Raw genomic sequence first — 23,854 nt, 5'->3', positions numbered from 1 at the left:
GCGAGGGCAGCATGATCTACGATCCGAGTTCTGCTCACTGATGCAGATGGGCGTGCACCAAGGGCAGTGCGATGTCTTCCAGGGACGTGCACGCTCTATGTACTTATCGAGGCAAGCGCGGTCGGAATTGTTGGCGAGACGCGGATGCGATTGGCTCGTGGTGAATGGGCCAATCGCGGCGGGCGTCGACCGCAGCAGCCTGTCGACATCTCAAGCAACTGTGGTCTGTGGACCAGGACAACGAGCTGTCTACCGAGCGCCCGCCCGCCACGTGGCCCCACCGTCGGGCAGGCGTCTACGCGCTCTACGTCGTGTCCGTGCCGGCGCGTCACCTCAATCAATCTCACTGACACCCACTTCCGTCTGCTCGTCCGGAGCTGCTGCTCATTATATCCTCCGACTCTCCTCGTCATGGCGAGCAGCGTGCTCAAGCAGGTGTGCCTCATCCTCCATACCGGGCAGCATCAGTCCTCATTGCTTCCAGGCCACTGCTCCGCTTACTCTCCAGGAGTCCCAGACCAATGCCCTATTGACTCTCCTCAACCTCAATAACGCTCTCGATCCGCCCAGCGCGTCCGCTCAGCCAGCTGCAAAGGGCCCGTCTCTCAAAGTTGCCCCACCAAGTGGCCCGCCCGTCTGGAAGGTGTTGGTCCTTGACCAGTATACCAAAGATGTGCTTGCTACCGTCCTGCGCGTACAAGACCTCCGGGATGTCGGGGTTACACTTCATGTGTCAGTTTGTAAACGTCTCAACCAACACTGTTATTGTCTGACTCCGCGTACAGCCAGCTGCACTCCAATAGGCCTCCATTACCAGACGTACCGGCCGTGTACTTCGTCTCTCCTACCCTCACAAATATCCGACGAATAGCCCAAGACCTTGAGAAAGGACTGTACGAGTCTTACCATCTCAACTTTGTTGAACCTCTTCCTCGCGCATTGCTTGAAGAGCTGGCCGCAGCAGTCGCGCGCGACGGTACTGGAGAGTTGGTAGAGCAGGTACGTCTGAACACACGCTATCCGACCCCGGAAGGTTTTAGACGACAACATAGGTATTGGACCAATACCTCTCCTTCATCGCTCCTTCGCCTTCCCTCTTCTCCCTCCTTCCGCCTACAGGTGCCGCCCCGGCTTCCGCCACAAATGCGGCAGCTGGTCCCTCCACGCCGGCATTATCTCACTCTTCATACATGCTCCTCAATTCGCCATCGTCCACCGAGCAGCAAATCGAGGAAGAGATTGAGCGTATCGCGACCGGTCTCTTCAGTGTCGTGGTTACCATGGGTGCGTTTGAGTGCCTTGCTATCGTGTCTCCGACTAACGGTATCTGTGGTAGGCCATGTACCAATTATCAGGGCACCGCGCGGCAATGCAGCTGAGATGATCGCGAAGAAACTGGAACAGAAGATCCGTGACGCCATTCTCTCCTCTGCACGATCGCACGCCCCGTCACTATTCGCGCAAGATGCGTCCGGACTTTCGAACTTGCAGCGACCCTGTGAGCGTGCAGTCTTGTGGTATCCTCTCGTTCCGTCTATTTACCCCATTGCAGTGCTTTTGATCCTCGACCGTAATGTCGATCTCATTCCAATGCTTTCACATGGGTGGACATATCAGGCACTAGCGTCCGACTGCCTGGAGATGAAGCTGAACAGGGTGGTCGTATCTCAGCCTCAAAAGCGTTCCTACGACCTCGACTCGAAAGACTTCTTCTGGGCAAAAAATGCCGCAAACCCGTTCCCGCAGGTCGCGGAAGAAATCGACACCGAGCTGAACCGGTACAAGCAGGATGCCGCCGAGATCACGCGTTCGACGGGTGTGAGCGACGTCAACGACATTGCGCAGATGTCAGTATCCATTTCTGCGGCGTGCATACGTGCTATTGCACCCAACGGGCCTTCTGTGGTTGCTGTTGCTGTGCGTCGTTCTGTATTCAGGATCATCATTACTGACGTTAGGTCGGGTCTTCCTGCGCGGGCCTTTTGACTACAGGGATCTTTCGGCAAACGCTGCGCACCTGAAGACGGCCATCACCGCGCTCCCCGAGCTCACCGCACGCAAAGCCGTGCTCGACACGCACATGAACATTGCGACTGCGCTCCTTGAGGAAATCAAGAAGCGCGGTCTCGACGAACTCTTCAGCACCGAGGAAGCAATATCGAAACAGACAGCCCAGGCCATCCTCGAGTTCCTCCGCAACCCCAAGGGAGATGCGCATCCCACCGCGATTGACAAGCTCCGCCTTGTGATCGTATGGTACCTCTCAGCCCCGAACAACGCGGTCTCGAAGGACGACATCGCCGAGCTGGAGAAGGAGCTCAAGGCCGCTGGGGCCGACGTCGCCGCGTTCGAGTACGTTCGCCGGACGCGCGAAATCTCGCGGATGATGAACCCCAGTGCGCTTGGCGGGTCCTCGACCCCCGTACCTGGCACCAGCACGCCTGGCGGAGAGCTCTTCAAGGGCTTCAGCGCGCTCGGCAACAGGGTGAGTCCCTCCCTGGCTTATCTCCCGCACGGAGACCGATTGCTGCTGCCCTGGAGTATACTGGCGCTGACTGCGTGGTTTGCAGCTTACTGACCGTCTCAAGGACGGTGGTCTGGAGAACCTGATATCGGGCGTGAAGAACTTCCTGCCCGCAAACAAGCTTCTCCCCGTCACCCGCCTCACGGAGGCCCTCATGGACCCGTCTGCCGCGTCGAACCAGTCGCTGCAGGAGACGGACGACTACATCTTCCTTGATCCCCGGGCCCCGCGGAACCCCAATGCCGGCCTGGGCATCTCTGGCGTAGGCGCACCCGGTACCGGGGCCGCAGGTAGCGGTCGTGCAAGGAGGATGGCCTTCTCAGAGGGCGTAGTCTTCGTTGTCGGTGGCGCTGGGTACGTCGAGTACGGCAACCTGGAGGAATGGGCCAAGAAGACGGGAAAGCGCGTCACGTACGGCGGCACGGACATCGTCGACCCCGGAGGGTTCGTGCAGATCCTAGAGGATCTCGGCAAGGCTTCGTCGTAGACGCAGTGTTATTGAGGATTAGCTAGTATACATGCTCTCAATGGACACGGATAGGGTTTGTGGCACTTGGAAGGAGCTGGTGTGCGGTAGCGTGTGGATAACGTGCAGATGTGTGCGTTATACAAGTGTACGGACGGTAAGCAACAGCAACGACTCTCCTATTTCCTGCTGTTCTGGCGGTTTGCGAGGATCTGGACAAGGCGGATGCTAGGGACCGAATCAGGATGGAATGGCGCAACTAGTAGAGCAAAACTCACAATATGTTGATCATGTCCAGCTCGAGACTGATGGACTCCTTGAGCGGATCCCGAGGTATCTTGCCCGTCTCCGCTATCCTGGCGTTATGGAGGATCTTCTGAGTACTGTGGATAACATGTCAGACATTTTAGGCATGTAATTTGGAATTACTGGGACGCACTCGAAGAGAACGAAGCCGCTGAACACAGCAAGACCACCATAGAGCGAGATGGCCTCGGTGATCGCCAGGCCGCGCAAACCCAGGGGAAGCGCCATCGGAGCGAGCGAGCTGAGGGCAACCACAGTCACACCGGCAAGAAGAGGACCACCCATGTACAAGTATGTCTCATTCCTGCAGAATTCGGTCAGCATCTTCGTATGCAAGAAGACCTTCATGTAACTCACTTGGCTGTAGCACCGACATAGGCGAGCGAACCAACGACACCAGCGGTGTACAGAGCGGCGCGAGACAAGATAGCGGGGCTCAAGAAGAACAAGGGGCTGAGAGTAGCCGCTTGGCATGCATTGAAACCCTACGGACAATGAGCAACATAGGTAACGTTGACTGGTAGAATAACTCACCAGCCAGAAGGTGTGCTTCAAAACGCTGTTCTCCGGCGGCGTGTACAGCGCGCCCATCATGGTCCCGATGGACCCAACCAAGCTGACACCGAGTACAACCCATGGATTCGCGGACATAATCCTGAACGCGAAGCCATTCTTGAACATGGCGCGTGCCGCGAGGGCGGTGATCGCAAGTCCTCCGCCAGTGTATTGGAAGGCTTCATGAAGGTACGACCGCTCAGCTGGTGAGAGCGCGTCCCGGGTCTCGCGGTTGAGGAGCGCATTCACGCCAACTATGGTCCCTGCAACCGTAATCTGCGCAACAATATCAATCGCCTGCGATGCAAAGCGGGTACGCACGAAGAACACGCACCGCAGTGATTCCGAAACGCCTCCATGCCTGTTCCTGGGTCGGCCTGTATACAACAGGCTTCGCGTCGGTCAGGAATGTCCGAGACTGGCCAGAGAATGTGCGCGAGAAGGGCGAAGACTTCAGAGAGGAAAGAACGTTTGGCCGGAGGCTGCTATACAGCCGAAAGGTCTGAATCTGGGGCTGCCGAGCAGCATGCACGAAGCCGGAGGTAGCAAGGGGGCGCAGCGTAGAGACGAAGCTCGCGCGAAGCATGACGATGTCGGTCGGAAAGCTTGACAGAGAGACTATGGGAGTGGAGGGAAAGAGAGGAAAGGTGTAGAGCAGGCAGAGCTGCCGGTTCGGACATGACATATGCGCGGGCCACCGGCATGGGCTGCAGTGATTACGTCATGCTGGCGGCACGTCTCGAGCTCTCCAGAACCCAGTCGGTCTTCTTAAGGCATGCCTCGGAAACAAGAGCGATGGCACAAGGCTGATGCAAATTATAGAGAAGCATACGGTACTGTACTAATCATACTACCATATAGTAGGCGCAAGATATAGCTGAGCAATAAATACGACAATGAGCGTGAGTAGGAGGTATGGTACACAAGTCTTTTGGCCACTCAGAGCGTATCATTGCAGTTCTGGTATCCGTGTGAGGTCCACCACGCCCACCGTGCGCCTCTCCATCGCCATTGCTATCCTGTTCAGGTTACCAGACTGCTGCCAGACGATCTCGAATATGCTGGGTTGTGACGCGCCAGCGTACCACGACCAGCGTTTCTGCTTCGCCTGTAACGTTGCTGTTATCAGTGAACGTGCAACAGTGATGGCGAGCTCATACACCCACCACAACGTCATATATGTACAACCAGCCGTCAGCTCCTCCAGTAGCGAAATGTCGTCCATCCGGACTGAACGCCAGGGCGTACACGTTTGACTTGTGGTCGTGGAATGTGCACAGGCATGTCCCGGTGACACTGTCCCATAGCCGAGAGGTGCCGTCGAAGGAGGACCTGTGTATAATTGACAAGACTCTCTAAGCCATCCGAACTTTGATCCAGGTGTGCCAACCTACGTCGCAACCAAGTCGTGTTCTCCGCTGACCGTGATCGGTGCCCATGCTATGTGGCTAACCGGACCGGTATGACCGCTCAAGACTAATGGGTGATCATCGACTGCGCGAGAAGAGTCAACGTCTTCGATATTCCATATACGACCGGTCATATCGTCTGAACAAGAAGCGATGCGCGTCCGGGAAGGGTTACACTTGACTTGGTTTACTTCGTGCTCGTGGCCGCTGGAGAAACGATGAGCACGGTTATTCACTGAGTGTAGAAGAATACGTTTACTGACACTAATTGTTTGACTGGCTTTGAGGAGTCCACGCGCATGATGTTAATAACTCCGTCAGATCCACTCGTGACGAACTGCGAATCCGATAACCAGTCTACGTCCAAGCAACAATCTGGACACTGTCAGGATAACGTACTTGGGATATTCGTTGTCACACACCTTTGTGAAGATGATATTGTTCATGTAACCGCTTCTCTTTCACGTCCCATAAGCAGGCTGACCCGTCAAGACTTGCAGACAGAAGCCACCGTCCAGATGGAGAGAATCGAACAGAGAATATTGGCCCCTTCTCAACCGATAGTCAGTCAGAAGCCAAGTCACAAGCTGGAATGGACCTACCTCTTGCTGTTGTTGCACTAGATATCCCTTGCCCTGGGCGTCGTATATGCGGAGGATGCAGTCATAGCAGCCGACTGCAACGAGGGTACCATCCGGGGACCAGGTAATGGAGGTGAGGTCCCTATCGTCGCCCTTGGCAGCATATGCGCAAACGATGGGTGGATCAATGCTTGTCGGAACATTTCCATCTGCATCTGGTCCGGGAACATTCCATATATGCACAAGGCTATCCTTCGAGCTGTCGCGAACGTGAGAGACTGAGACTAATGCCACAATTGATCAGTTCAATAGGCTCACCCAGAAGCAAGAGCAGAATGGTTGACCGGATTCCATGCGCATACGAACACCTGTAATAGAGCGGATACAACATCACTGACATGATCAGGATGGCAGACATTGCACAAACCTCAGCCTTGTGCCCTCTGAGCAATCGCACGGGCGAGTCCGGATGCTCTCCAGGATCCAGCAGGGCTGAGGTGCCGTTACTCTTGACTGTGGCGAGGTCTGAACCGGTGTTCGCGTGATCTGGTGCGGAAGAAGATGCCCGAGAGGCGGATGGTCTAGCTTTGAAGAGACGTTCACGAGTTGGAATTGGGACATATATACGGGGGCAGAACACAACGTACGCTCTACAGAGGAAGTACTCCGTACATCTACCCCTCCATCACGCGTCCCATCCGTCCTTGTCTTTTTCTCCGGGGGATTGTCCTCTGATGAAGACATGCCACTGGCTTTACGCTTGAGCGAAGGGTCGGAGGATGCGCTCGCAAAACCATGCGCGTGAGCCTGCGGTTGAACACTGGCAAGAGGGATCCGTTGCGAGACGGGGGGCGGTGGCGGCGGAAGTTGAGGGTCATACGAGCACACGTGGGGCTCCAGAAGGCCAAACTTGTTGGTGCAGCTGAGGGACATGTTGTTCCCTTTCCAGTGGGCTTCGACCTCAGAGTATAACAAAGCTTTGGCAAGAAGTTCCACAAGCTCCCCCCGTGGCACCGACTTGCCGTAGAATGTGCTTCGCTCAAGCTTGCTCTCTGCGCGCAACACGAACGCGCTGTGGGAGAAGCCTTGTGAGAGAAGTCAGTGCTCGAAATCAAACTGGAAGCGCATAACGTACCAGAGTCTTTGAAGTACGCATATATGAGATAGTTTATCTCATCAGCAGAGATGCGAAAGGGATCCCGGTCAGGCATGGCTGCATGTGGCATAAGGGCGACAGAGGGGGACGTTGGTCAGTCAATAAGGGAGAGCAAAGGGTGGTCTCGCGGAGACGCCAGTGCGACGCTTTCAGTCGGAGCCTGTCGGGCTCATAAAGTGCGAATCTCGATGCGACTCCGGGCGCTCGAACATGTGCCGAACGGAGATAAGATAATGGAGGGAAGTCCGGAGCGGATTGCGGGGTCGGCGCGGCATGATGCTGTCTTTCTCAGCACCAGAGTTATTCTAGTAGGCAACTGCACGCTCTCACCGTCAGTACATTAATCTCCTCTCTCTCGCTCTCGACGGCGACGCCATGTCTGACACCGCTGGCGAAGAGCAGTCTCAGTCCGTGCTCGATTTCTTCGGAGGTGCCGGGGCCACAGGTCGCGAGAGGTTGCAGGGTATCTTGGATGGTGCGTGTCTATCCAATGCCGGTCGGACTCAGCTCGTCTGAGGTGCAATTCCAGCCATCCTTGAGCTCCAGGGCGTCTCTACGAGAGACAACAATGGCAACAGCATTTCTGCGTCGTTGACGAACGAGGACCTCCAACGGCTCCTAACGGTCTTCGCTTCACGAGACAGTGGAGGCGGCGGAGGCGGCGGAGATGGCAGCCGTAACGTTACCCTTGTCTCACAAGATGACCAAGATGACGACGACGATCCCGACTATGTCGACGAAGAGGAAGTAGAAGAGGAAGAGGAGGACGATTACTCTGGCTACTTCTATGGTTTCGGCTATCCGGCCTCCCAGCGACACTGGGATCGTTCGGGCTGGTGGCCAGAAATCACGGAACCGCAGAAGGAAGGCTTGGAACTGCTGTTTGGCGGAGAGTTTGGGAGGATCATGCACCAGATGAAGGCTCGCGACAGGAGCAAGAACATTGCGAGGAATATCCTCAACCGAGGTGCAAGCTTTCGACCGACGTGCAGAGAAGACATCGCAAGCGTGCGCCTCCTATAGTTCTATATGGGATTGATCTTCATATTTGAGTAGGAGATCCTACCGAACTCCAGCGGCACTGCTGTCGCTTCCTATGCCGCCAATGCCTACGTTGGACAGTTCTCATCCGGTGCGATCATGAGACCATGCACTTATCAATGTACACTCAATACTTGTTTCAGATTCTGCGTTCTATTATACCTGCGTCAGGAGTCAGTGTGCTCGGTCTCTGGTCTACTGCATGCATCAATGTCAGACTAATTCCTGGCTCTTTCCAGACTTTCGACTACACGTATACGATATGAAGGCTCCATTCAAGCCTCGGCCTTTGGAGTCGAGGGACGGGCATGCCACTACGATGGAAATTATCAAGACTATCCAGGCAGCTCCAGGACGTTGGACCATCACAGACTCACATCTTAGCCCTGACAACCAAAGGTTCGTGGGGTTATCTCTATGGATCGGCATTCATGACTGAGAGGTTAGAACAGGATGATCTACGCGTCGATAGCACGTCTGTTCACTTTGTTTTTCTCAACTGATTTTAACTCTCTTGTGCAGTCTAGTACGGTGCATATGACATCCACGTTGGACGCTTCCACAGAACAGATTCCAATATCGTTCAAGGATCCCGTTCCAAGAGGGTCCCGTTACGATTATTGGGAGGACGACGAGTATGGTATCTGGAGTTGTAAGTTCTCTGCCGACGGGAATGAAGTCATAGCTGGCGGGAATAAGATGATATTCGGTACGGGCGAAGCTTTTTGCTGCTACGCCTTTGGATCTTTAGATTTCCATTCATTCCAGTTTACGACCTCCTCGCCGATCGGAGAACGGTCAAGATCGAGGGTCACAGTGATGACGTCAATACTTGCTGTTGGGCCGACACTGCATCTGGCAACGTCCTCATCAGTGGCTCCGACGATACTTTTGTGAAAGTTTGGTGAGTTATCATTTACCTTGCAAGTCACGTACACCGACTCGTACTCCCGTAGGGACCGCCGTTCATTAGGTGGCACAGGCAAACCATCAGGTGTCCTTATCGGGCACACTGAAGGCATCACGTATGTCTCCGCTAAGGGAGACGGTCGGTATGTGATCTCCAATGGCAAGGACCAGATCTTGCGGCTTTGGGATCTGCGTATGATGAGGAGCAACTCGGAGTTCGAAGCCGCCGCCGGTCGAGGTCGACAGTACGGCATACCTGGCTATGACTATCGGTATATATCCGCCTCCTGCCACTTCTCGAGTCTCAGTCCATGCTGACATTGCGTGCAGAGGCGACGCATACCCCCGACCCCGTTACAAAGCGCATCCTCTCGATTGTAGTGTCATGAAGTATACTGGCCACGAGGTGTTGCGCACACTCATCCGTTGTCACTTCAGCCCTGCGGAAACGACGGGTCAGCAGTACATCTACTCTGGTTCTTCCGACGGAAAGATACACGTCAGTTTGCGCGTTACGACTCTTGGCCATATGATGCTGACGTACCATTCTAGATCTGGTCTCTAGACGGAAGAGTAGTACAAGTGCTTGATCGCTCGTACACATTACCCATGGCACTCGATCCGTCCGGTCCGGACCCACAGGACATCACCCCTGCTCGTGTTCGCCCATGTGTGCGCGATGTTAGCTGGCATTCACAAGTGAGTTTTGCGGCTACAGTATCAACCTGCACCATGATTGACGTCCATTCAGGAACCCGTCTTGATGAGTACTGGTTGGTTAGGACGCCGCTGGGGCCACACGGAAGGTAGCATCGTTGCACGTCATGAGGTGAGTGTCACCGATGAGATACGTATTAGCATGTCTTACAAGAGTTTGCGACACAGTGGAAGGGCATGTCGAAGGTCAGAGGAGGACTTGAAGACTGGGTGGAGAGGCGAAAGACAGAGCGCGCAGAACGAGCGCAGCGTCGTGCTCAGCGGCGAGACATGCCTGGCGCGTTCGCATCTTCGGATGACGATATGGGACTATGAAGCCTGTTCTTCATCAGCACATTCCTTTCATTTTGCTGGTTTGACTTCCTTCTCTCGGGCTTCGTACATGTATTCATAGGCTCTGTACTACTTACCCGCTTAACGACATGACGTCCTTATAGCGGAGACTTTCCGGTGCCGCCTTGCTGAGGCGCTCCGTAGGCCCCTGACTCGGCGCCAGCCCGACACGTCCTTTGGCATAGCTGTGGCTGTACTGCGCACCTTGCTCCTCTCTTCGATCTTACACCACTGCAACGAAAGATTGACGGCCTTCTCTGTAGCCATGCTCGTTACTTCTGACAAGGAGGCGAAGGCACTTTCTGTGCAGCCCTTGGACGCCGAGTTGACTAACTACGGCTTCCCCCAAGGGTACTTCATGCTCCGCTCCATTGGGACAGGTCGTATGCTCGACGTATGCCAGGGCTTCAAGGAAGACGGAACTGCCGTGATTTTGTGGCCTATGACGGAAAGCTCTTTCGTTGAATGTAAGCATCGACATGTCCACGAGAATGTGCGTTCATGAATACAGCTGAGAATACTCAGCTATGAGAAGACCCGAGTGCAATAACCAGGTTCGTGGATCTCCAGGTCCAATCACGTAGCACGGCCGTCTGACCCAATGGATACAGGTGTTCTTCATCGATACTAGTGGAGCTTTCTGCTCCAGGTCTGCCGGACATGCAATCGATGTAGAAGGTATGCGCTATTCATATCATCCATGCCACTCGATGCCTGATAAATACCTGCAGAAGATAACCTTGTCATCCGCCACCGGCGGCCAGTCACTCTTCCGTTTCCGAACTCTTACTCGCACGCACTTCCCCGCTTTGCGTATAATGCAGACACGAAGGAGATCACGGTGACCTTCGCATCGGACCCCTCTTATCCCGCTGCACCAGAGTCCCGGCGCGAGAGCACTTCGGCAGCGTGGAAGGAGAAGACGTACTATCTCAGCTCTATCCCCGTGCGGAAGCCTCCGACTCTCATCGACAATGCATCGGCTTTCCTCACCTCCGCGATGTCTGGACCACTCGCGCTCTTTGGCGGTCAGAAGACGAACGCCACTCCGGACATGGTCTTTGACGGAGAGATCGACTTGGCGGAGGGCGAGCTCGCGGAACAGGACCGGAACGAGGCGGAGGAGGTGGACGACTCCCCCGAGCCGCTGCGTCCGGTGAAGGTGGTCGCGCTCATGCCGGAGGAAGTGGTTGGGTCGAGTGATGCGGCGAGACTACGACGCCAGTGGGAGATCCTGCCCTTGAGAAACACGAAGAGTCGCACCGGGACGTGATTTCGCCTTGATCAGTTAGCCTCTCGGAAGTATTCCTTTAGTAGTTGGAGCAGTTCCTTCCTTACATCGTCTCGGGATCTCTGTAGTCTACATACACGAATGTACGATATGTTCCTTCGTTTCGCCACCGACGGGCGGTACCCCGCGTCCGATCAGATGACTATGCAGGCGCTGGTGTGGGAGAGGAGCATCCGCGGCTGGTCTATGCTTCCTATCGAGTAGCGACGAAACCATATGCGGGGAAGATAAGTGACCATATATCCCGCACAGTTCGCGCCTGCTGCCCGTTTCCGGGTCCCTCTCCATCGCTGCGGCTTACTGCCTCCGACGAACATAACGAGTTCCATATGTCCAGGTTCGCTTCTCTCGCAGGACTGCTCCTGCTTCTGGCAAACGTGCACTGTGTCCACTCCCACCGCGAAGGGGATGCGCACATCCACGAATTTGGGCAACTGCCTCTGGTGGATGTGGACGACTTTGCCAAGTCGAGGTCGTCCGGTTCCCAGACATGGCTCGAGAAGTATGGTCCGCAGATCGACCAGGGCTTCTCTGGGCCCTTGTCGTTCGCTCACCTCCCATACACTCGCTGTCTCGAAGATGAGAATGCGGAGTTCGACATCGCCCTCCTGGGTATGCCATTTGACACAGCGGTGACGTACCGACCGGGGGCTCGGTTCGGTCCGTACGCTATCCGCTCTGGGAGTAGAAGACAACGCGACACGCGGGGCTACACGCTCGCGTGGAAAGTGAACCCCTACGAACTGGGCTCGAAGATTATCGACTGTGGAGATGTACGTTCGCACAATAAACTTGACGTCATATACAAGCTAACAAGGGTTGCATACAGGTCCCTGTCAACCCATTTGACAATGCTCTGGCAGTGGACCAAATGGAAGTGGCATATTCGACTCTCCTTGCCCGTGCTCCAGCCAATGAAGACACGAAGAGTGTCAGCTCCGAGGTCACGCAGAAGTTTGCAAAGGACGGGAAGAAGCATCCACGGATTGTCAGGTAGCGTACAGATAAACAGAACAACATCCAAGGATTAACTCATACCTGTCTCCAGCCTTGGCGGAGACCACACCATCGTGCTGCCGATTCTCCGCTCGTTGTACAAGGTCTATGGCCCGGTGTCTGTCATTCATTTCGACGCGCACCTGGACACATGGACTTCCTACCCCGGTCCGAGCTCGGAGCAGTCTCGGGTCACGCACGGAACGTTCTTCCACCTCGCAAAAGAGGAGGGATTGATGACCAACACGAGCATTCACGCCGGAATCCGCACGAAGCTGGCTGTATGTGATCCTTATCCTGTACTGCGACTGGAGCCCAGACTCACCCCGTTCTTTGGTGGTCTAGGGTCCGAGTGACATAGAGAACGACGAGAATGTGGGCTTCCAGCTGATTTCGACGGACGACATCGACGACTACGGTATTACTGAGATCATCAAGCGCATTCGCGCACGCGTGGGCAACTCGCCCGTGTATCTGAGGTTAGTCATTGAAGCGAGCCGCCTCCTTATCGCTGCGGGCACTGAATCCACTGCACAGTCTGGACATCGATGTCATCGGTCGGCCTCCATAACCCTTGTGTCAACGCGACCATGCTGACCTATTCATCAATGGTGCAGATCCCGGCCTCGCACCTGCGACAGGAACTCCCGAAGCAGGAGGCTGGACCACCCGTGAGGTCAAGCGTATCATCCGCGGCCTCGCAGGCCTAAACTTTGTGTAAGCCCTCACCCACAGTCACTGCTGCGCAACAACATCGTGTCCACTAAAACACCGCAAATTCTATTGTATAGCGGTGCCGACATCGTGGAGGTCTCACCAGCATATGACAATGGTATGTACTTGCTTCATGGAAGTTGGGTCATGGCTAACCTCGGACCGCGGCCGCAGCCGAGATTACGGGTATCGCAGCTGCGGATATCGTACACGACTTCTTGTCTATGCTCTTGTCCACGGAGCCGCCTACGCCACACAACACCTGGCCGAAGCCTGCCAAGCACAGGAAGGAGCTGTAGGCTAAGGAAGGAAAAATGCAGAATCGCGTCACTTCCAGATACATACCGTGCTCACTGCTTTTTTCCTTGAGGCAAGGGGGGCGATATGGGGTTGAGTGCGGTCCGTTGTATTCGTGCAGCGCCTGGGAGCATCCTAGTATACATCCAGACTCGTAACGAGTGCCTGAGGTCGGATGAATAATTACGACATATACAAACTAGCCTAGTCCGCATACTGAGAAATGGTCCGTACAGCGGCCAACACAGAACAGTAATGACGGGGAAAGTAAGGGAGAAAGGTCGAAGATCGGGATACGTGGTCGTGATAAATAAAGGGAACCTAATGCTTTGCACCCCACTGCCCTGGAGGCTGAGCTGTTGCGGCATCGTACATTGGTGGACTATCGGCGTACTCCTCATGCGGAGACTCCACAATGGGTGCGGGCATGGACGGCGTGGGATCGCGCGGCCCACGTGGGCTCGTCGGTTGAGGCATGGGGGGAGGGGACACCGTAGTGTTGATGTGAGGAGGTGCCACTGAGGGTGCAGAAGACGTCGTGTATACTGATGCGGAGGGTGCTGGCGATCCACTGCCGTACTGTGGGTACGAAGTCATTGCAGGGACGACGTTGTCGCCGTACCCTCCACCGCCGAGCGTATAGCTACGGTCTGGAGGGTAGGCCGCTTGTGTAGCGCGGTAGGGATTCGTGTTTGAACCACCGCTTGGTGGTGGGGACGTCTGACCGTACATGTAGCCTGTCGTGTTGTACGTGTCATGGTTGAATGCGACCTGGGCGGGTTGTGCGGCAAATGGATCAGTCAGATTGTGGTAGTCTTGCTGCTGTTGGTAAGGGTCTTGATGAGAGACGGCCGAGTGGTCTGTGAAAGATTTAGGAAAGCGACGATTGATAGACAGCGTTATTACTCACAAGACGTGCCACGGGCAACATGACCATATGAAGCACCGCTTGGTTGCTGTTGGTGACTGTAGGAAGATGCGCTCAGGTATCCGCCCGCTGCCCCTGCAGCAGCAGCCGGCGCCGCGTTGGCATAGGGGTCGTTGTACATCGAGGGAGCCTGCGTGTGCTGACTGGCTTGCCGTGCGGGTGAGGGTTGAGAGGGCGTAGGCGAGTTGTTGTAGTATGCATCGACAGCTCGAGTACCAGGGGTAGCCTGAGCGTAACCTCCAGCGTACTGAGGCTGCTGCTGCTGCTGACCGTACGCGGCGGTTCCTGCACCCCTCCCAGCGCCCCCGGCAGATGGGGCTTGTGCATGGTAAGGCAAGACCTCGTCGCCGTCCTCCACATAGACTTCGTCGGCTTTCGACGTCAGTGGTTGCCTCTCGTACTCCTGCAATGCCGGAAGGCCAATCTCTGTCTTTCCTGCGGCCTGGCGGGCCTTCCTGTCCGCCTCGGCCTTGATAGCGTCGAGACGCATCTGCTCTGCGTACGAGTTGTCAGGGGCGGAGCGACCCATCTCTCTATCCGGACCGCGGGGGCGCCTTCTGATGCAGCACCGGCCGAGGCCGTAGAAACAGCCGGCGAAGAAGAGAAGGACCCAGGCGGCAAGGGTGAGCCAGATGGACATGCCAATAGTCGCATGGCCGCCGTCGACGGCGTTGATGCGGGACTTGGTGAGGAAGAAGAGGACAAGGTCGAAGATGAAGGCAATGAGGGCAACAGACGCGGCGAAGCCGGAGACACAGGTGCTGCAGTAGGCCATGGACATCTCGCGGACGTGAGCGAGCAATCCGAACACGGCGGAGATGCCCGCGAGTACCAGGGCGACGAGGTGGAGGACGAGGGCATAGGTCACCCACTTGACCACTACTTGCGGAATTTGGAGGACCGTGCTGTCTCCGAGAAGGGCATTCACGTCTGATGCATGCACCTTGAGCCAGCTGGAGAAAGGGTGCGAGGATCGACTCACCAAGTTGGTATCCTACAGAGGGCTTGGAACATGTCTGGTTGTTGGATATCGTCAGACAGTATCCCAAGGTGCCAAAGGTGACCTCCTCGTTTATGCTACCGCTATTGACTGCTGCCTTGAGGAAGAACATGGACTTGAGAAAGGGGACATTGAAGGAGACGACGGCGAGGAGGATGGTCGCGACAAGCGTGACAATGAAACCCGGCGTTGCGGGGCGAAGGAGACCCATCGCGAAGACAGACGCAGGGGGGGAGAAAGAGAAAGAGAAAGAGGAGAGTGAGGAGAAGGGGAAAGAGATGGATTGCTGATGGCGGCCTATGCGGATAGTAGAGCAGACAGTCGCGAATGGAGGGCTATGCCGAGAGTCCCACAAGCGGAGCAGCGTGACGACCATGGCAATACATACTGCACTCAAAACAGGCGCCTCGGCAGCCGTCCCGGCCAAAGCCTCCTCTGTACACCCGCACAGCCTGCAGCTGCTCAGCCTCGTCTTCGTCCTCCGAGTTCTTTTCTGCGCAATCCGTCACCGCCTCTTTCCTGCGAGCATGGATCCGGAATTAGTACGCCGCATCCACCACGTCGTGTGACTTTCGTAGGCACAACAGAACCGTCCAAGAACTGCACCCAGTGCTGACAGTGAGTGGTACGTGCGCTGTCCATGTCCTACTACAATCGACCCCCTTCGCCGCCCATCTGCCACCACAGTACATGAAAGCCGTCAATCTCCTCTCCTGCACTGGTCACCTTCCGTCGTCTGACCGTGTTTGCTATCCTGAACCCCAGCTTCTCCAGCACCCGTATGCTCCCCCAGTTCCCTATGATCGTCTCGACGCGTAACCGACGCGCTCCCATCCGCGGTACAACCCATGCTTCGAGAAGCGTGCGCAGTGCGCAGCTCATAAGACCGTGTCCATGAAGCGGAGTGGCGAGGTAATCTGCAGAAAGCCAAGATGCGTCTGCTGCGGAATCACCGGGTTAAGTTAAGGGGTACTTACAACCTATGCACCACACAGTCTCTGGATCGCCGCGTTTTCTACTCTCGTTCCTCGACACTATCCGCTCCCGTTCTTGTTGATTCAGGAGGTCTGGATACCCGCACCGCGTAAACTCGACCACTCCAAGGAAGACCTCCGTTCCATCTTCCTTCAACCCTCTCAGGCAGCCTACGGGACATCCTCCCACAGTTACGAGTGGCCCATACGCGTCCTCCTCGTTCGCCCGCCGCAATTCACGCATAATTGCATCCGACTGTTCTTTCGTTCGCGCAACCCAATCTTCTGCATGTTCGTCAAGGTAAGGGAATGGCGGCCCGTCCAGCCACTTCTTGATCGGGTAATCGTTCAAGATGGCAACAATGCTGGAGACGTCCTCGCGCCGTGGAGGTGTTATGATGACGCGGTCCTGAGGCGGTGGGAGACGGATGAAGGGCTCGTCTGTGTGCGGATGTCGCTCCAGTGGGCGGAACTGCGCGAAAGCCATGCTTAGAGGATGTGGGGTAAGGGGAAGAGGCCCATCCCGGCTCATTTCCCGATCACCGTTATAATCCGTGGACCTCAGTAGGTCCATGTCAGCACGCTACTCGCATCAGATTCGCAAGGCCGATGGAAGAGTCGCGTCGTCATGTGCACGACAGTAAAGAGCGTGATTGGGGTAAGAAGATGGTTCGACTAGCTTCCGAGGCACGGTGAACTTAGCAGAACATCGTCCTTTTACAGGCACACGGTGCACAGTTGTGTGAATACTATCCCGCGCCCCGCGATCCCGACACGTCATGACCCCCGAGTGCGTCCCCACCTATCCCCATTCACTCGGTGAGTAAGCGTGATAGACTCAGATAGAGCATGGATTTCTGACTTACCATTACCACGAACGCTATCCGCCACCGGGGACGTCGCATCAGGTCGTCACTGGGAAGCCTTCCACCAGAGTACGTCCATAGCGGTTATGGTCCGCCCGGAGTTCAAGACCTTGTTGACAGGCACGGTCTTTTCGTGGACGAAGCCACTCTTCTCGAAGACACGTCTACTGCCCACGTTGTCCGCAAACGTTTCCACGCGAAGCTGGCGCACCCCCATACGAGGCACGGCCCAATCACGGATGAACGTCTGCACAACGGCACTCATGATGCCTTTGCCGTGATGAGAGGCAGCAAGATAGTCTGGATTACCATTAGCCGTCATTCAGACGCGATAACCAGAGTTCCCACTATGTCTACATACCGCCGAAACACCACACAATCTCTGGATCACCAAGTTCCCTCTTCGCGTTCGCGTTCGCGAGCGCTTGCTTCGCTTCCTGGTCTTCGACGTCTGGCCACCGTTCACGCACGATCGTGATGTCGCCCAAGAAGAGCTCGCTACCGTCCTCCTGTATCTCCCTGATGGTGCGCACGGGCGATTCATTGACAAGGATTAAGGAACCATCCGGCTTTTCTACACTCGCGCGCCGGAGCTTCTCTATAGCAAGGTCCGTCTCGGCCTTGATGTTGGTGAGCCAGTAATCGGCGTCTTGGGGCAGGTAGGGGTGGGGTGGACCCTCCAGCCACACGTAGAGTCGCGGGTCCGACATGTTCGACACTATGGCAGGTGCATCGGACATGCGGGGTGGGGTTATGACAATGTTGTCATATGGAGCCGGGAGGCGGAGGTATGGTTCCCCGGTCTTCTCATCGAACTGCAGGGGGTGAAACTGTGACTTGGACATGGCGGTAGTAGTCAAAGATGTCAGTGAGCGCGACCGGTAGGCAGTGCGAGATATCGAGTCACGATGGCAGGAGTCAATCGGTGTCTTTGGGTTCAAGTTCGCTCATGATGGTGATGTCCGGTATATATGCTAGATCCAGCTATAGATCACAGTCTGAGTTTATAATTCGAAACCAACGTCGGTTCCGGGGACCCGGTCACACTGGCGGTGGCACGAAGCTCCGGGTCAGAGTACTGTTAACTGAAGTTGTGTGCGAGTGAGCTCCGTGAGTTCCATGCCACAGAGCTGTGAGGTCGAAGTCAAAGATTGTCATCACCCTCGACTCCGAGCGGGGTATGGCCGGGCCCGGGAGGATTAGAGCTGTGCTCTCGAGCAGTCGAGGCAAGAGAGCAGCGCGCTCTGCGGTTGGCCAGAGGCTGTGGCACGTGCTATAAAGGCCCCGCCCTGCCCTGAAGCGATCGATAAGCCAAAGGTCCACTCTGAAGAGAAAGTTTGCGCACCTCCTCTCAAGAGTTCTGCAGCCCCCGGCGAGCCTGCTCTACTCAACCCTTCCCTCTACTCGACGCGACATCCCCCGGGTGTCGTTCCCCATCGATTCCTCTTTTCTCTGTGTAAAATCTAGGCACCATGGTGTGAGTAGAGGCTCGTTCTCGCTTAGATATCCTGCGCTCGGTGCTCATCGAAACTTTTTTGCGAATGACAGTAACTTCACCGTCGGTATGCATGCGACGTCCTCCAGCGATGCAACCGTGTCGGAGAACTGACGATGGCAATACACAGACCAGATTCGGGCCCTTATGGACCGCCCGACCAACATCCGTAACATGAGTGTCATTGCTCATGGTACGTCCTCTTCCCAATCGGTTTAGGAGTAGGCTTCGGCTTACCTATTCCACCCCCATTCGTCATGCAGTCGACCACGGAAAGTCTACCCTCACCGACTCTCTCGTCTCAAAGGCCGGTATCATCGCCTCCGCGAAGGCAGGAGACATGCGGTTTACGGACACACGAGATGACGAAAAGGAGCGTGGTATCACGATCAAGTCCACCGCCATCTCGATGTACTTCGAGGTCGACAAGGAGGACGTGAGCGCGATCAAGCAGAAAACTGACGGTACGCATAACTCAGTCTTTGCACGGCTTGCCTCATGGATCTGATAAATCTTCGCTTACCTCGACCAGGTACCGAGTTCTTGATCAACTTGATCGATTCCCCCGGTCACGTCGACTTCTCATCCGAAGTCACTGCCGCGCTCCGTGTCACCGACGGTGCACTCGTCGTCGTCGACTGTGTTGAGGGTGTCTGCGTGCAGACCGAGACCGTGCTTCGTCAAGCGCTCACTGAGCGTATCAAACCCGTCGTCGTCATCAACAAGGTCGACCGTGCCCTGCTCGAGCTCCAGGTCTCTAAGGAGGACCTGTTCCAGTCATTCTCCCGTACCATCGAGTCCGTTAACGTCATCATCTCGACGTACAACGACGCAGCTCTCGGTGATGTCCAGGTCTACCCGGAGAAGGGTACCGTCGCCTTTGGTTCCGGTCTCCACGGCTGGGGTTTCACTCTCCGTCAGTTCGCGAACCGCTACTCGAAGAAGTTCGGTGTCGACAAGGAGAAGATGATGATCAAGCTTTGGGGCGACAACTTCTTCAACCCTGCTACGAAGAAGTGGACGACGAAGTCTACCGACGCCGACGGCAAGCAACTTGAGCGTGCCTTCAACATGTTCGTCCTCGACCCCATCTTCCGTATCTTCGACGCCGTCATGAACTTCAAGAAGGACGAAGTCACTAAGATCTGCGACAAGCTCGACGTCAAGCTCGCTCAGGATGAGCGCGACCTCGAGGGCAAGGCTCTCCTCAAGGTCGTCATGAGGAAGTTCCTGCCCGCCGGTGACTCTCTCCTGGAGATGATAGTCATCAACCTTCCCTCGCCTGCCACTGCTCAACGTTACCGTGTCGAGACCCTCTACGAGGGTCCCATGGACGATGAGTCCGCCATCGGTATCCGTGACTGTGACCCCAAGGGTCCCCTCGTCGCGTACATCTCCAAGATGGTGCCGACGTCCGACAAGGGTCGTTTCTACGCCTTCGGCCGTATCTTCTCGGGTACCATCCGTGCCGGCCCCAAGATCCGTATTCAGGGCCCCAACTACGTCCCGGGTAAGAAGGAGGACCTGTTCATCAAGTCTGTCCAGCGTACCGTGCTCATGATGGGTCGTTACGTCGAGCCCATCGAGGACTGCCCTGCCGGCAACATCATCGGTCTTGTCGGTATCGACCAGTTCCTGCTCAAGAGCGGTACCCTCACTAGCTCCGAGACGGCGCACAACATGAAGGTCATGAAGTTCTCCGTGTCCCCCGTCGTCCAGGTTGCCGTCGAGGTTAAGAACGCTGCCGATCTCCCCAAGCTTGTTGAGGGACTCAAGCGTCTCTCGAAGTCCGACCCGTGCGTGCAGACGTCGATCTCTGAGTCCGGTGAGCACATCGTCGCCGGTGCTGGTGAGCTCCACTTGGAGATCTGTTTGAAGGTTGGTGTGCGTTGTCTTATGCTATGAACAATCAGTTTACCGTACCATAGGATCTCCAAGAGGACCACGCTGGTGTCCCTCTCAAGATCTCCGACCCCGTCGTCGGCTATCGTGAGACTGTCCGAGCTGAGTCTTCGATCGTCGCACTCTCGAAGTCGCAGAACAAGCACAACCGTCTCTACGCCAAGGCTCAGCCGATCGAGGAGGAGCTCACTCTGGCCATCGAGAATGGCAAGATCAACGCTCGTGACGATTTCAAGATCCGCGCCCGTATCCTCGCTGACGAGTTCGGCTGGGACGTTACCGACGCACGTAAGATCTGGTGTTTCGGTCCCGACACCACTGGCCCCAACGTCCTCGTCGATATCACGAAGGGTGTTCAGTACCTCAACGAGATCAAGGACTCGTGCGTGGCGGCCTTCCAGTGGGCGACGAAGGAGGGTGTTCTCTGCGAAGAGAACATGCGTGGTGTCCGTGTGAACATCCTCGATGTCACGGTAAGTTTCGCGGGAGAACCCCCTCGTATGTGTCGAAGCTAATCGCATTTCTCGATAGCTCCACACCGATGCCATCCACCGTGGTGGAGGTCAGATCATCCCCACGTGCCGTCGTGTCTGCTACGCCGCGTGCTTGCTTGCGGACCCGATCCTCCAGGAGCCCATCTACCTTGGTTAGTACTACGCATAACCTCCTTCCATTCCGCAGCCGACTAACCTTCTGTGCTTCTCAGTCGAGATCCAGTGCCCGGAGACTGTGATTGGTGGTATCTACTCTTGCCTCAACAAGCGTCGTGGACAGGTCTTCAGCGAGGAGCAGCGTGTCGGCACGCCCATGTTCACGGTCAAGGCGTACTTGCCCGTCAGCGAGTCGTTCGGCTTCAACGGCGATCTCCGTGCCGCGACTGGTGGTCAGGCATTCCCTCAGTCCGTCATGGACCACTGGGAGGTCATGAGCGGCTGTAAGCTACTTTTTCCCTTGTCGTCCGTACCTTGCAAAGTGCTCACCATGCGATGACAGCGCCTCTCGAGAAGGGCAGCAAAATGGAGGACCTCGTCCAGAACATCCGCAAGCGCAAAGGTCTCAAGGTATGTTTCACCTCATGGCGAACTGGGGTGCACACGCTCACAGGAACGCGTTCTTCTAGCCCGAGATCCCGCCTCTGGATACGTACTACGACAAGCTCTAGACGGGGGGTGTACCAGTGCAGAAGTCCATCGATGTGCTAATGTGTCCCACTGTACTTGTGTTATCAGTCTACCCTGTCTTCCGCTAGCATTTTCTCGTCCTCATGTGTTGTACTCTCATCCTCGGCGATCGCGCAGCTACACGCTTACGTCTTTCACGCAATCTCACGAATTCTCTTTCATCTATTCTGCGCGCGCTCTCACAGCAAGACCATTGAGTACAAAAAATGGTGGGATCGCGACCGGTCATGTGTCTGACAGGTGAAGAAGATCTGGAAGATTTCTGGGGGCCAGGAAGGTGTCCTGCGACGTCGGAATGTATCTGCGCGCATGGGGAAGACATCCGGGGTGCAAACCTCGTTCGCTTCTGTGTCAGACGGCTCGGACGGAAGAGCGGGGCTCGAGCTGCCTCACACGGGATAGTGGGCGATACGGCGAAGCTGCGTGTGTGTTCTTGGATGTGATGGGCCACAGCGCTAGCAGCGTCCAAGTGAGTGAATGTCCAGATCTTCGACTGTCCGGCGGCAGCCGCATGTCCAGAGGCCGCGGGGGCCAGTGCCCCGTGCTGCCACGCTCCCCACGAGACCCGCTTCCGCTGCGTTCTCATCACCCGTGATGACGTCAAGACAGGGACCGCGAGATAGCCCCGGGTATCGAGCCCCCACCGACATCAGCTGTGTGCGTCATGGTCTGATATTAGGTAGATACAATAGCGAGCTAGTGACAAACAGGTGTGTACTCTATATACTACGGAAGATGGCTACGGTGCGACAGCAGTGGTACAGGAGAACAGACATCATGACAGCGATCCGAGCGCGGGACTAGAGCAAGCAATAAACAGGATGGAGGACGGGAAGAGGAAGCCCCAGGCAGCGCACACACGCTGCCATGGAAGCATACAAAGAAAGAGGGATGAGCTGCAACCAAATGCATGTCCAGCCTCGCAAGCGATAGTACTCTCCGAAGGCGCGAATCAGACCCACAAAGCAGCATACATAGGAGAAGGAAACCGATGACGAGAGAAGAGAAACGAGCACCCCGTTACGTGGTGCACAGCACCGAACTAATTCCACCGCGTGTCCCTGTCGTGGCCGCGTCCGTCAAGGAAGGCAAGGGCACCCCAGGCATCGTGTCAGGGACCGACCACTGGCATGGCGCCAGATTGGCGGCGCGCTATGCGACTCGCCAAGGCGGATGCGGCGGTGAGAGGCGATGACGGGGTGGGTAGCGCTTGCAGGGAAGGAGGCAAAGCGCCTGGTATGAACGAGGGTGGTTGCATCGTCGACGTGAGCGCGGGAGGGAGGCATAGTCGGTGGTCGGCGGTGGTTGTGGTGGTTGTGATAGAGACAGAGGAGGGTCACGATGGACCCGGACGGTGTCTCGTCGCGGGTTGATCAGGCGGAGACACCGAACGCTGCGGTGGTTCGGTGCTCATCTGCGCGCGACATATCGCCAGTAAAGCGCGTTTGGTGGCTGAAGACCGAAGGCGCGTCAAAAACGCGAAGAGGAGATGCAGACGCGAGTTGGGTACATACCTGAGTGCCGGGAGTCGAGTGGTCTAGGGGGGAGTGCGGGATGAGCAATGAGGAGGGGACAGACAGGAGGAGAGGGAACACTCACGAGCGCGAATACACTCCCAAACGTCGACACCCTTTCCTTTGGGGTCCCACACGCCGCATTGCGCCTGCACTGGCCAGTAGAGGTTGAGCTCCCAGATGCGGGTGGCATCGGCGACAAGCCCGGGCATGATGGATGTTGAGCGAGGAGAGGGGGATGAGCGGGGGAGTTGGGGAGGGGGGGCACAGGGCGTGCGGGCGAAGACTGGGCGGGTTGCTATATAGCAATCCGTTGCAGAAGGAGGTGGACGAGGAGGGAGTAGTTTATATCAGAGCGGGCGAGAGACGCCGGCCGACTTTGTGCACTTTTGCGCCATGACATAATCTTTCCTTTCGGGGACGGGCAATATTCTTTGATTTCGCTGGGCTGCACCACATTGGCCAGTCTCCGCCTCAAAGTCTGGGCGAGGCCGGTGGTGCCGGGACGAGGGACCGTGTCGGAGCTGGTGATTCCGCGCGGATTATCACGATAAGTCCAGATCTGGCGGATGGTTACGATCGATAAGAGGCGTGCAGGCGGTCGTGAAGTCATCGGACAGGGCCTGCATGCACGCGCCCGCACCGTCTCCGTCTCCGTGGTCTGCCTCGCTCGGGTGTCGGATGTGCCACCCAAATTTT

At 56.2% G+C, this 23,854-nt stretch overlaps 11 protein-coding genes across 11 annotated transcripts; 4 read left to right on the top strand and 7 right to left on the bottom strand.

Moving 5' to 3' along the window:
- The first annotated feature begins 335 nt into the window (after nt 1-335).
- Nucleotides 336-3,176, top strand: L226DRAFT_528604 (Sec1-like protein). The gene is made up of 8 exons (XM_067679412.1): nt 336-435; nt 485-732; nt 786-999; nt 1,053-1,284; nt 1,337-1,498; nt 1,553-1,847; nt 1,993-2,485; nt 2,571-3,176. The coding sequence occupies exons 1-8, from the start codon at nt 412-414 to the stop codon at nt 3,009-3,011; spliced, it is 2,109 nt and encodes a 702-aa protein (XP_067543010.1). The 5' UTR covers nt 336-411; the 3' UTR covers nt 3,012-3,176.
- L226DRAFT_26152 (Bax inhibitor family protein) lies at nt 3,062-4,511 on the bottom strand. The gene is made up of 6 exons (XM_067673378.1): nt 4,186-4,511; nt 3,831-4,127; nt 3,654-3,781; nt 3,430-3,600; nt 3,269-3,373; nt 3,062-3,218 (listed from the first exon to the last, which is right to left on the bottom strand). Exons 1-6 carry the CDS (start codon nt 4,435-4,437, stop codon nt 3,170-3,172), a joined length of 1,002 nt encoding a protein of 333 aa, XP_067543009.1. The 5' UTR covers nt 4,438-4,511; the 3' UTR covers nt 3,062-3,169.
- Nucleotides 4,512-4,643: 132 nt separating this feature from the next.
- L226DRAFT_549232 (WD40 repeat-like protein) lies at nt 4,644-7,105 on the bottom strand. Its single transcript, XM_067682660.1, has 10 exons — nt 6,977-7,105; nt 6,489-6,926; nt 6,269-6,426; nt 6,160-6,209; nt 5,863-6,100; nt 5,683-5,812; nt 5,524-5,635; nt 5,246-5,467; nt 5,018-5,183; nt 4,644-4,959 (listed from the first exon to the last, which is right to left on the bottom strand). Exons 1-10 carry the CDS (start codon nt 7,065-7,067, stop codon nt 4,801-4,803), a joined length of 1,764 nt encoding a protein of 587 aa, XP_067543008.1. The 5' UTR covers nt 7,068-7,105; the 3' UTR covers nt 4,644-4,800.
- Nucleotides 7,106-7,291: 186 nt separating this feature from the next.
- L226DRAFT_475808 (WD40 repeat-like protein) lies at nt 7,292-11,438 on the top strand. The gene is made up of 17 exons (XM_067676685.1): nt 7,292-7,472; nt 7,527-8,005; nt 8,054-8,129; nt 8,182-8,211; nt 8,278-8,437; nt 8,491-8,509; nt 8,561-8,747; nt 8,807-8,942; nt 8,995-9,219; nt 9,278-9,446; nt 9,500-9,646; nt 9,699-9,776; nt 9,833-9,945; nt 10,241-10,464; nt 10,523-10,551; nt 10,609-10,675; nt 10,729-11,438. Exons 1-17 carry the CDS (start codon nt 7,373-7,375, stop codon nt 11,268-11,270), a joined length of 2,781 nt encoding a protein of 926 aa, XP_067543007.1. The 5' UTR covers nt 7,292-7,372; the 3' UTR covers nt 11,271-11,438.
- Nucleotides 11,439-11,492: 54 nt separating this feature from the next.
- L226DRAFT_25942 (Arginase/deacetylase) lies at nt 11,493-13,457 on the top strand. Its single transcript, XM_067673353.1, has 8 exons — nt 11,493-12,061; nt 12,118-12,281; nt 12,337-12,565; nt 12,630-12,763; nt 12,822-12,841; nt 12,902-13,001; nt 13,076-13,116; nt 13,173-13,457. The coding sequence occupies exons 1-8, from the start codon at nt 11,618-11,620 to the stop codon at nt 13,295-13,297; spliced, it is 1,257 nt and encodes a 418-aa protein (XP_067543006.1). The 5' UTR covers nt 11,493-11,617; the 3' UTR covers nt 13,298-13,457.
- Nucleotides 13,458-13,478: 21 nt separating this feature from the next.
- On the bottom strand, nt 13,479-15,735 carry L226DRAFT_25953 (pali-domain-containing protein). Its single transcript, XM_067673355.1, has 3 exons — nt 15,206-15,735; nt 14,206-15,153; nt 13,479-14,155 (listed from the first exon to the last, which is right to left on the bottom strand). Exons 1-3 carry the CDS (start codon nt 15,597-15,599, stop codon nt 13,617-13,619), a joined length of 1,881 nt encoding a protein of 626 aa, XP_067543005.1. The 5' UTR covers nt 15,600-15,735; the 3' UTR covers nt 13,479-13,616.
- On the bottom strand, nt 15,736-16,940 carry L226DRAFT_25973 (uncharacterized protein). The gene is made up of 2 exons (XM_067673357.1): nt 16,201-16,940; nt 15,736-16,140 (listed from the first exon to the last, which is right to left on the bottom strand). The coding sequence occupies exons 1-2, from the start codon at nt 16,769-16,771 to the stop codon at nt 15,872-15,874; spliced, it is 840 nt and encodes a 279-aa protein (XP_067543004.1). The 5' UTR covers nt 16,772-16,940; the 3' UTR covers nt 15,736-15,871.
- L226DRAFT_25951 (uncharacterized protein) lies at nt 16,915-18,006 on the bottom strand. Its single transcript, XM_067673354.1, has 3 exons — nt 17,425-18,006; nt 17,064-17,363; nt 16,915-17,012 (listed from the first exon to the last, which is right to left on the bottom strand). The coding sequence occupies exons 1-2, from the start codon at nt 17,906-17,908 to the stop codon at nt 17,110-17,112; spliced, it is 738 nt and encodes a 245-aa protein (XP_067543003.1). The 5' UTR covers nt 17,909-18,006; the 3' UTR covers nt 16,915-17,012; nt 17,064-17,109.
- A 446-nt stretch (nt 18,007-18,452) lies between these two features.
- On the top strand, nt 18,453-21,865 carry L226DRAFT_528598 (eukaryotic translation elongation factor 2). Its single transcript, XM_067679411.1, has 10 exons — nt 18,453-18,540; nt 18,612-18,625; nt 18,689-18,751; nt 18,822-19,022; nt 19,091-20,436; nt 20,487-20,933; nt 20,992-21,106; nt 21,167-21,394; nt 21,454-21,521; nt 21,581-21,865. The coding sequence occupies exons 1-10, from the start codon at nt 18,536-18,538 to the stop codon at nt 21,620-21,622; spliced, it is 2,529 nt and encodes an 842-aa protein (XP_067543002.1). The 5' UTR covers nt 18,453-18,535; the 3' UTR covers nt 21,623-21,865.
- Nucleotides 21,552-22,286, bottom strand: L226DRAFT_25863 (uncharacterized protein). Its single transcript, XM_067673344.1, has one exon. The coding sequence runs from the start codon at nt 22,225-22,227 to the stop codon at nt 21,706-21,708; it is 522 nt and encodes a 173-aa protein (XP_067543001.1). The 5' UTR covers nt 22,228-22,286; the 3' UTR covers nt 21,552-21,705.
- A 765-nt stretch (nt 22,287-23,051) lies between these two features.
- Nucleotides 23,052-23,367, bottom strand: L226DRAFT_565002 (uncharacterized protein; the record flags this gene model as incomplete). Its single annotated transcript, XM_067683729.1, has 3 exons — nt 23,052-23,093; nt 23,156-23,178; nt 23,241-23,367. 3 exons carry the CDS (start codon nt 23,365-23,367, stop codon nt 23,052-23,054), a joined length of 192 nt encoding a protein of 63 aa, XP_067543000.1.
- Nucleotides 23,368-23,854: the final 487 nt, after the last annotated feature.

Source organism: Lentinus tigrinus, assembly GCF_003813185.1.
Source record: "Lentinus tigrinus ALCF2SS1-7 unplaced genomic scaffold L226scaffold_1, whole genome shotgun sequence".
NCBI classification, from domain to species: Eukaryota; Fungi; Basidiomycota; class Agaricomycetes; order Polyporales; family Polyporaceae; genus Lentinus; species Lentinus tigrinus.
Note: the sequence above shows the minus strand (reverse complement) of the source record. Positions and strands in the feature narration are given on the sequence as shown.

What these genes read in the sequence shown, in the direction of transcription:
- L226DRAFT_549232 (XM_067682660.1), bottom strand. Translation starts at nt 7,067, where the DNA reads ATGCCACATGCAGCCATGCCTGACCGGGATCCCTTTCGCATCTCTGCT. An exon ending in TCAGAGGGCACAAGGCTGAG is followed by an intron (nt 6,210 to 6,268) that starts GTTTGTGCAATG and finishes GCTCTATTACAG; the next exon opens with GTGTTCGTATGCGCATGGAA. An exon ending in CATTCTGCTCTTGCTTCTGG is followed by an intron (nt 6,101 to 6,159) that starts GTGAGCCTATTG and finishes CGTTCGCGACAG; the next exon opens with CTCGAAGGATAGCCTTGTGC.
- L226DRAFT_528598 (XM_067679411.1), top strand. An exon ending in CATGAGTGTCATTGCTCATG is followed by an intron (nt 18,752 to 18,821) that starts GTACGTCCTCTT and finishes TTCGTCATGCAG; the next exon opens with TCGACCACGGAAAGTCTACC. An exon ending in TGAACATCCTCGATGTCACG is followed by an intron (nt 20,934 to 20,991) that starts GTAAGTTTCGCG and finishes ATTTCTCGATAG; the next exon opens with CTCCACACCGATGCCATCCA.
- L226DRAFT_26152 (XM_067673378.1), bottom strand. Translation starts at nt 4,437, where the DNA reads ATGCTTCGCGCGAGCTTCGTCTCTACGCTGCGCCCCCTTGCTACCTCC. An exon ending in TGAAGCACACCTTCTGGCTG is followed by an intron (nt 3,782 to 3,830) that starts GTGAGTTATTCT and finishes CATTGTCCGTAG; the next exon opens with GGTTTCAATGCATGCCAAGC. An exon ending in TATGTCGGTGCTACAGCCAA is followed by an intron (nt 3,601 to 3,653) that starts GTGAGTTACATG and finishes CGAATTCTGCAG; the next exon opens with GAATGAGACATACTTGTACA.
- L226DRAFT_25942 (XM_067673353.1), top strand. Translation starts at nt 11,618, where the DNA reads ATGTCCAGGTTCGCTTCTCTCGCAGGACTGCTCCTGCTTCTGGCAAAC. An exon ending in AGATTATCGACTGTGGAGAT is followed by an intron (nt 12,062 to 12,117) that starts GTACGTTCGCAC and finishes GGTTGCATACAG; the next exon opens with GTCCCTGTCAACCCATTTGA. An exon ending in CTCGCAGGCCTAAACTTTGT is followed by an intron (nt 13,002 to 13,075) that starts GTAAGCCCTCAC and finishes TCTATTGTATAG; the next exon opens with CGGTGCCGACATCGTGGAGG.
- L226DRAFT_25953 (XM_067673355.1), bottom strand. Translation starts at nt 15,599, where the DNA reads ATGGTCGTCACGCTGCTCCGCTTGTGGGACTCTCGGCATAGCCCTCCA. An exon ending in CTCTGTAGGATACCAACTTG is followed by an intron (nt 15,154 to 15,205) that starts GTGAGTCGATCC and finishes TGCATGCATCAG; the next exon opens with ACGTGAATGCCCTTCTCGGA. An exon ending in TGTTGCCCGTGGCACGTCTT is followed by an intron (nt 14,156 to 14,205) that starts GTGAGTAATAAC and finishes AATCTTTCACAG; the next exon opens with ACCACTCGGCCGTCTCTCAT.
- L226DRAFT_25973 (XM_067673357.1), bottom strand. Translation starts at nt 16,771, where the DNA reads ATGGACCTACTGAGGTCCACGGATTATAACGGTGATCGGGAAATGAGC. An exon ending in GACTGTGTGGTGCATAGGTT is followed by an intron (nt 16,141 to 16,200) that starts GTAAGTACCCCT and finishes GGCTTTCTGCAG; the next exon opens with ATTACCTCGCCACTCCGCTT.
- L226DRAFT_475808 (XM_067676685.1), top strand. Translation starts at nt 7,373, where the DNA reads ATGTCTGACACCGCTGGCGAAGAGCAGTCTCAGTCCGTGCTCGATTTC. An exon ending in GCATCGTTGCACGTCATGAG is followed by an intron (nt 9,777 to 9,832) that starts GTGAGTGTCACC and finishes TTTGCGACACAG; the next exon opens with TGGAAGGGCATGTCGAAGGT. An exon ending in CGGCGAGACATGCCTGGCGC is followed by an intron (nt 9,946 to 10,240) that starts GTTCGCATCTTC and finishes CTGCAACGAAAG; the next exon opens with ATTGACGGCCTTCTCTGTAG.
- L226DRAFT_25863 (XM_067673344.1), bottom strand. Translation starts at nt 22,227, where the DNA reads ATGAGAACGCAGCGGAAGCGGGTCTCGTGGGGAGCGTGGCAGCACGGG.
- L226DRAFT_25951 (XM_067673354.1), bottom strand. Translation starts at nt 17,908, where the DNA reads ATGTCCAAGTCACAGTTTCACCCCCTGCAGTTCGATGAGAAGACCGGG. An exon ending in GATTGTGTGGTGTTTCGGCG is followed by an intron (nt 17,364 to 17,424) that starts GTATGTAGACAT and finishes ATGGTAATCCAG; the next exon opens with ACTATCTTGCTGCCTCTCAT.
- L226DRAFT_528604 (XM_067679412.1), top strand. Translation starts at nt 412, where the DNA reads ATGGCGAGCAGCGTGCTCAAGCAG. An exon ending in TTCGAACTTGCAGCGACCCT is followed by an intron (nt 1,499 to 1,552) that starts GTGAGCGTGCAG and finishes ACCCCATTGCAG; the next exon opens with TGCTTTTGATCCTCGACCGT. An exon ending in TCAGCGCGCTCGGCAACAGG is followed by an intron (nt 2,486 to 2,570) that starts GTGAGTCCCTCC and finishes CGTGGTTTGCAG; the next exon opens with CTTACTGACCGTCTCAAGGA.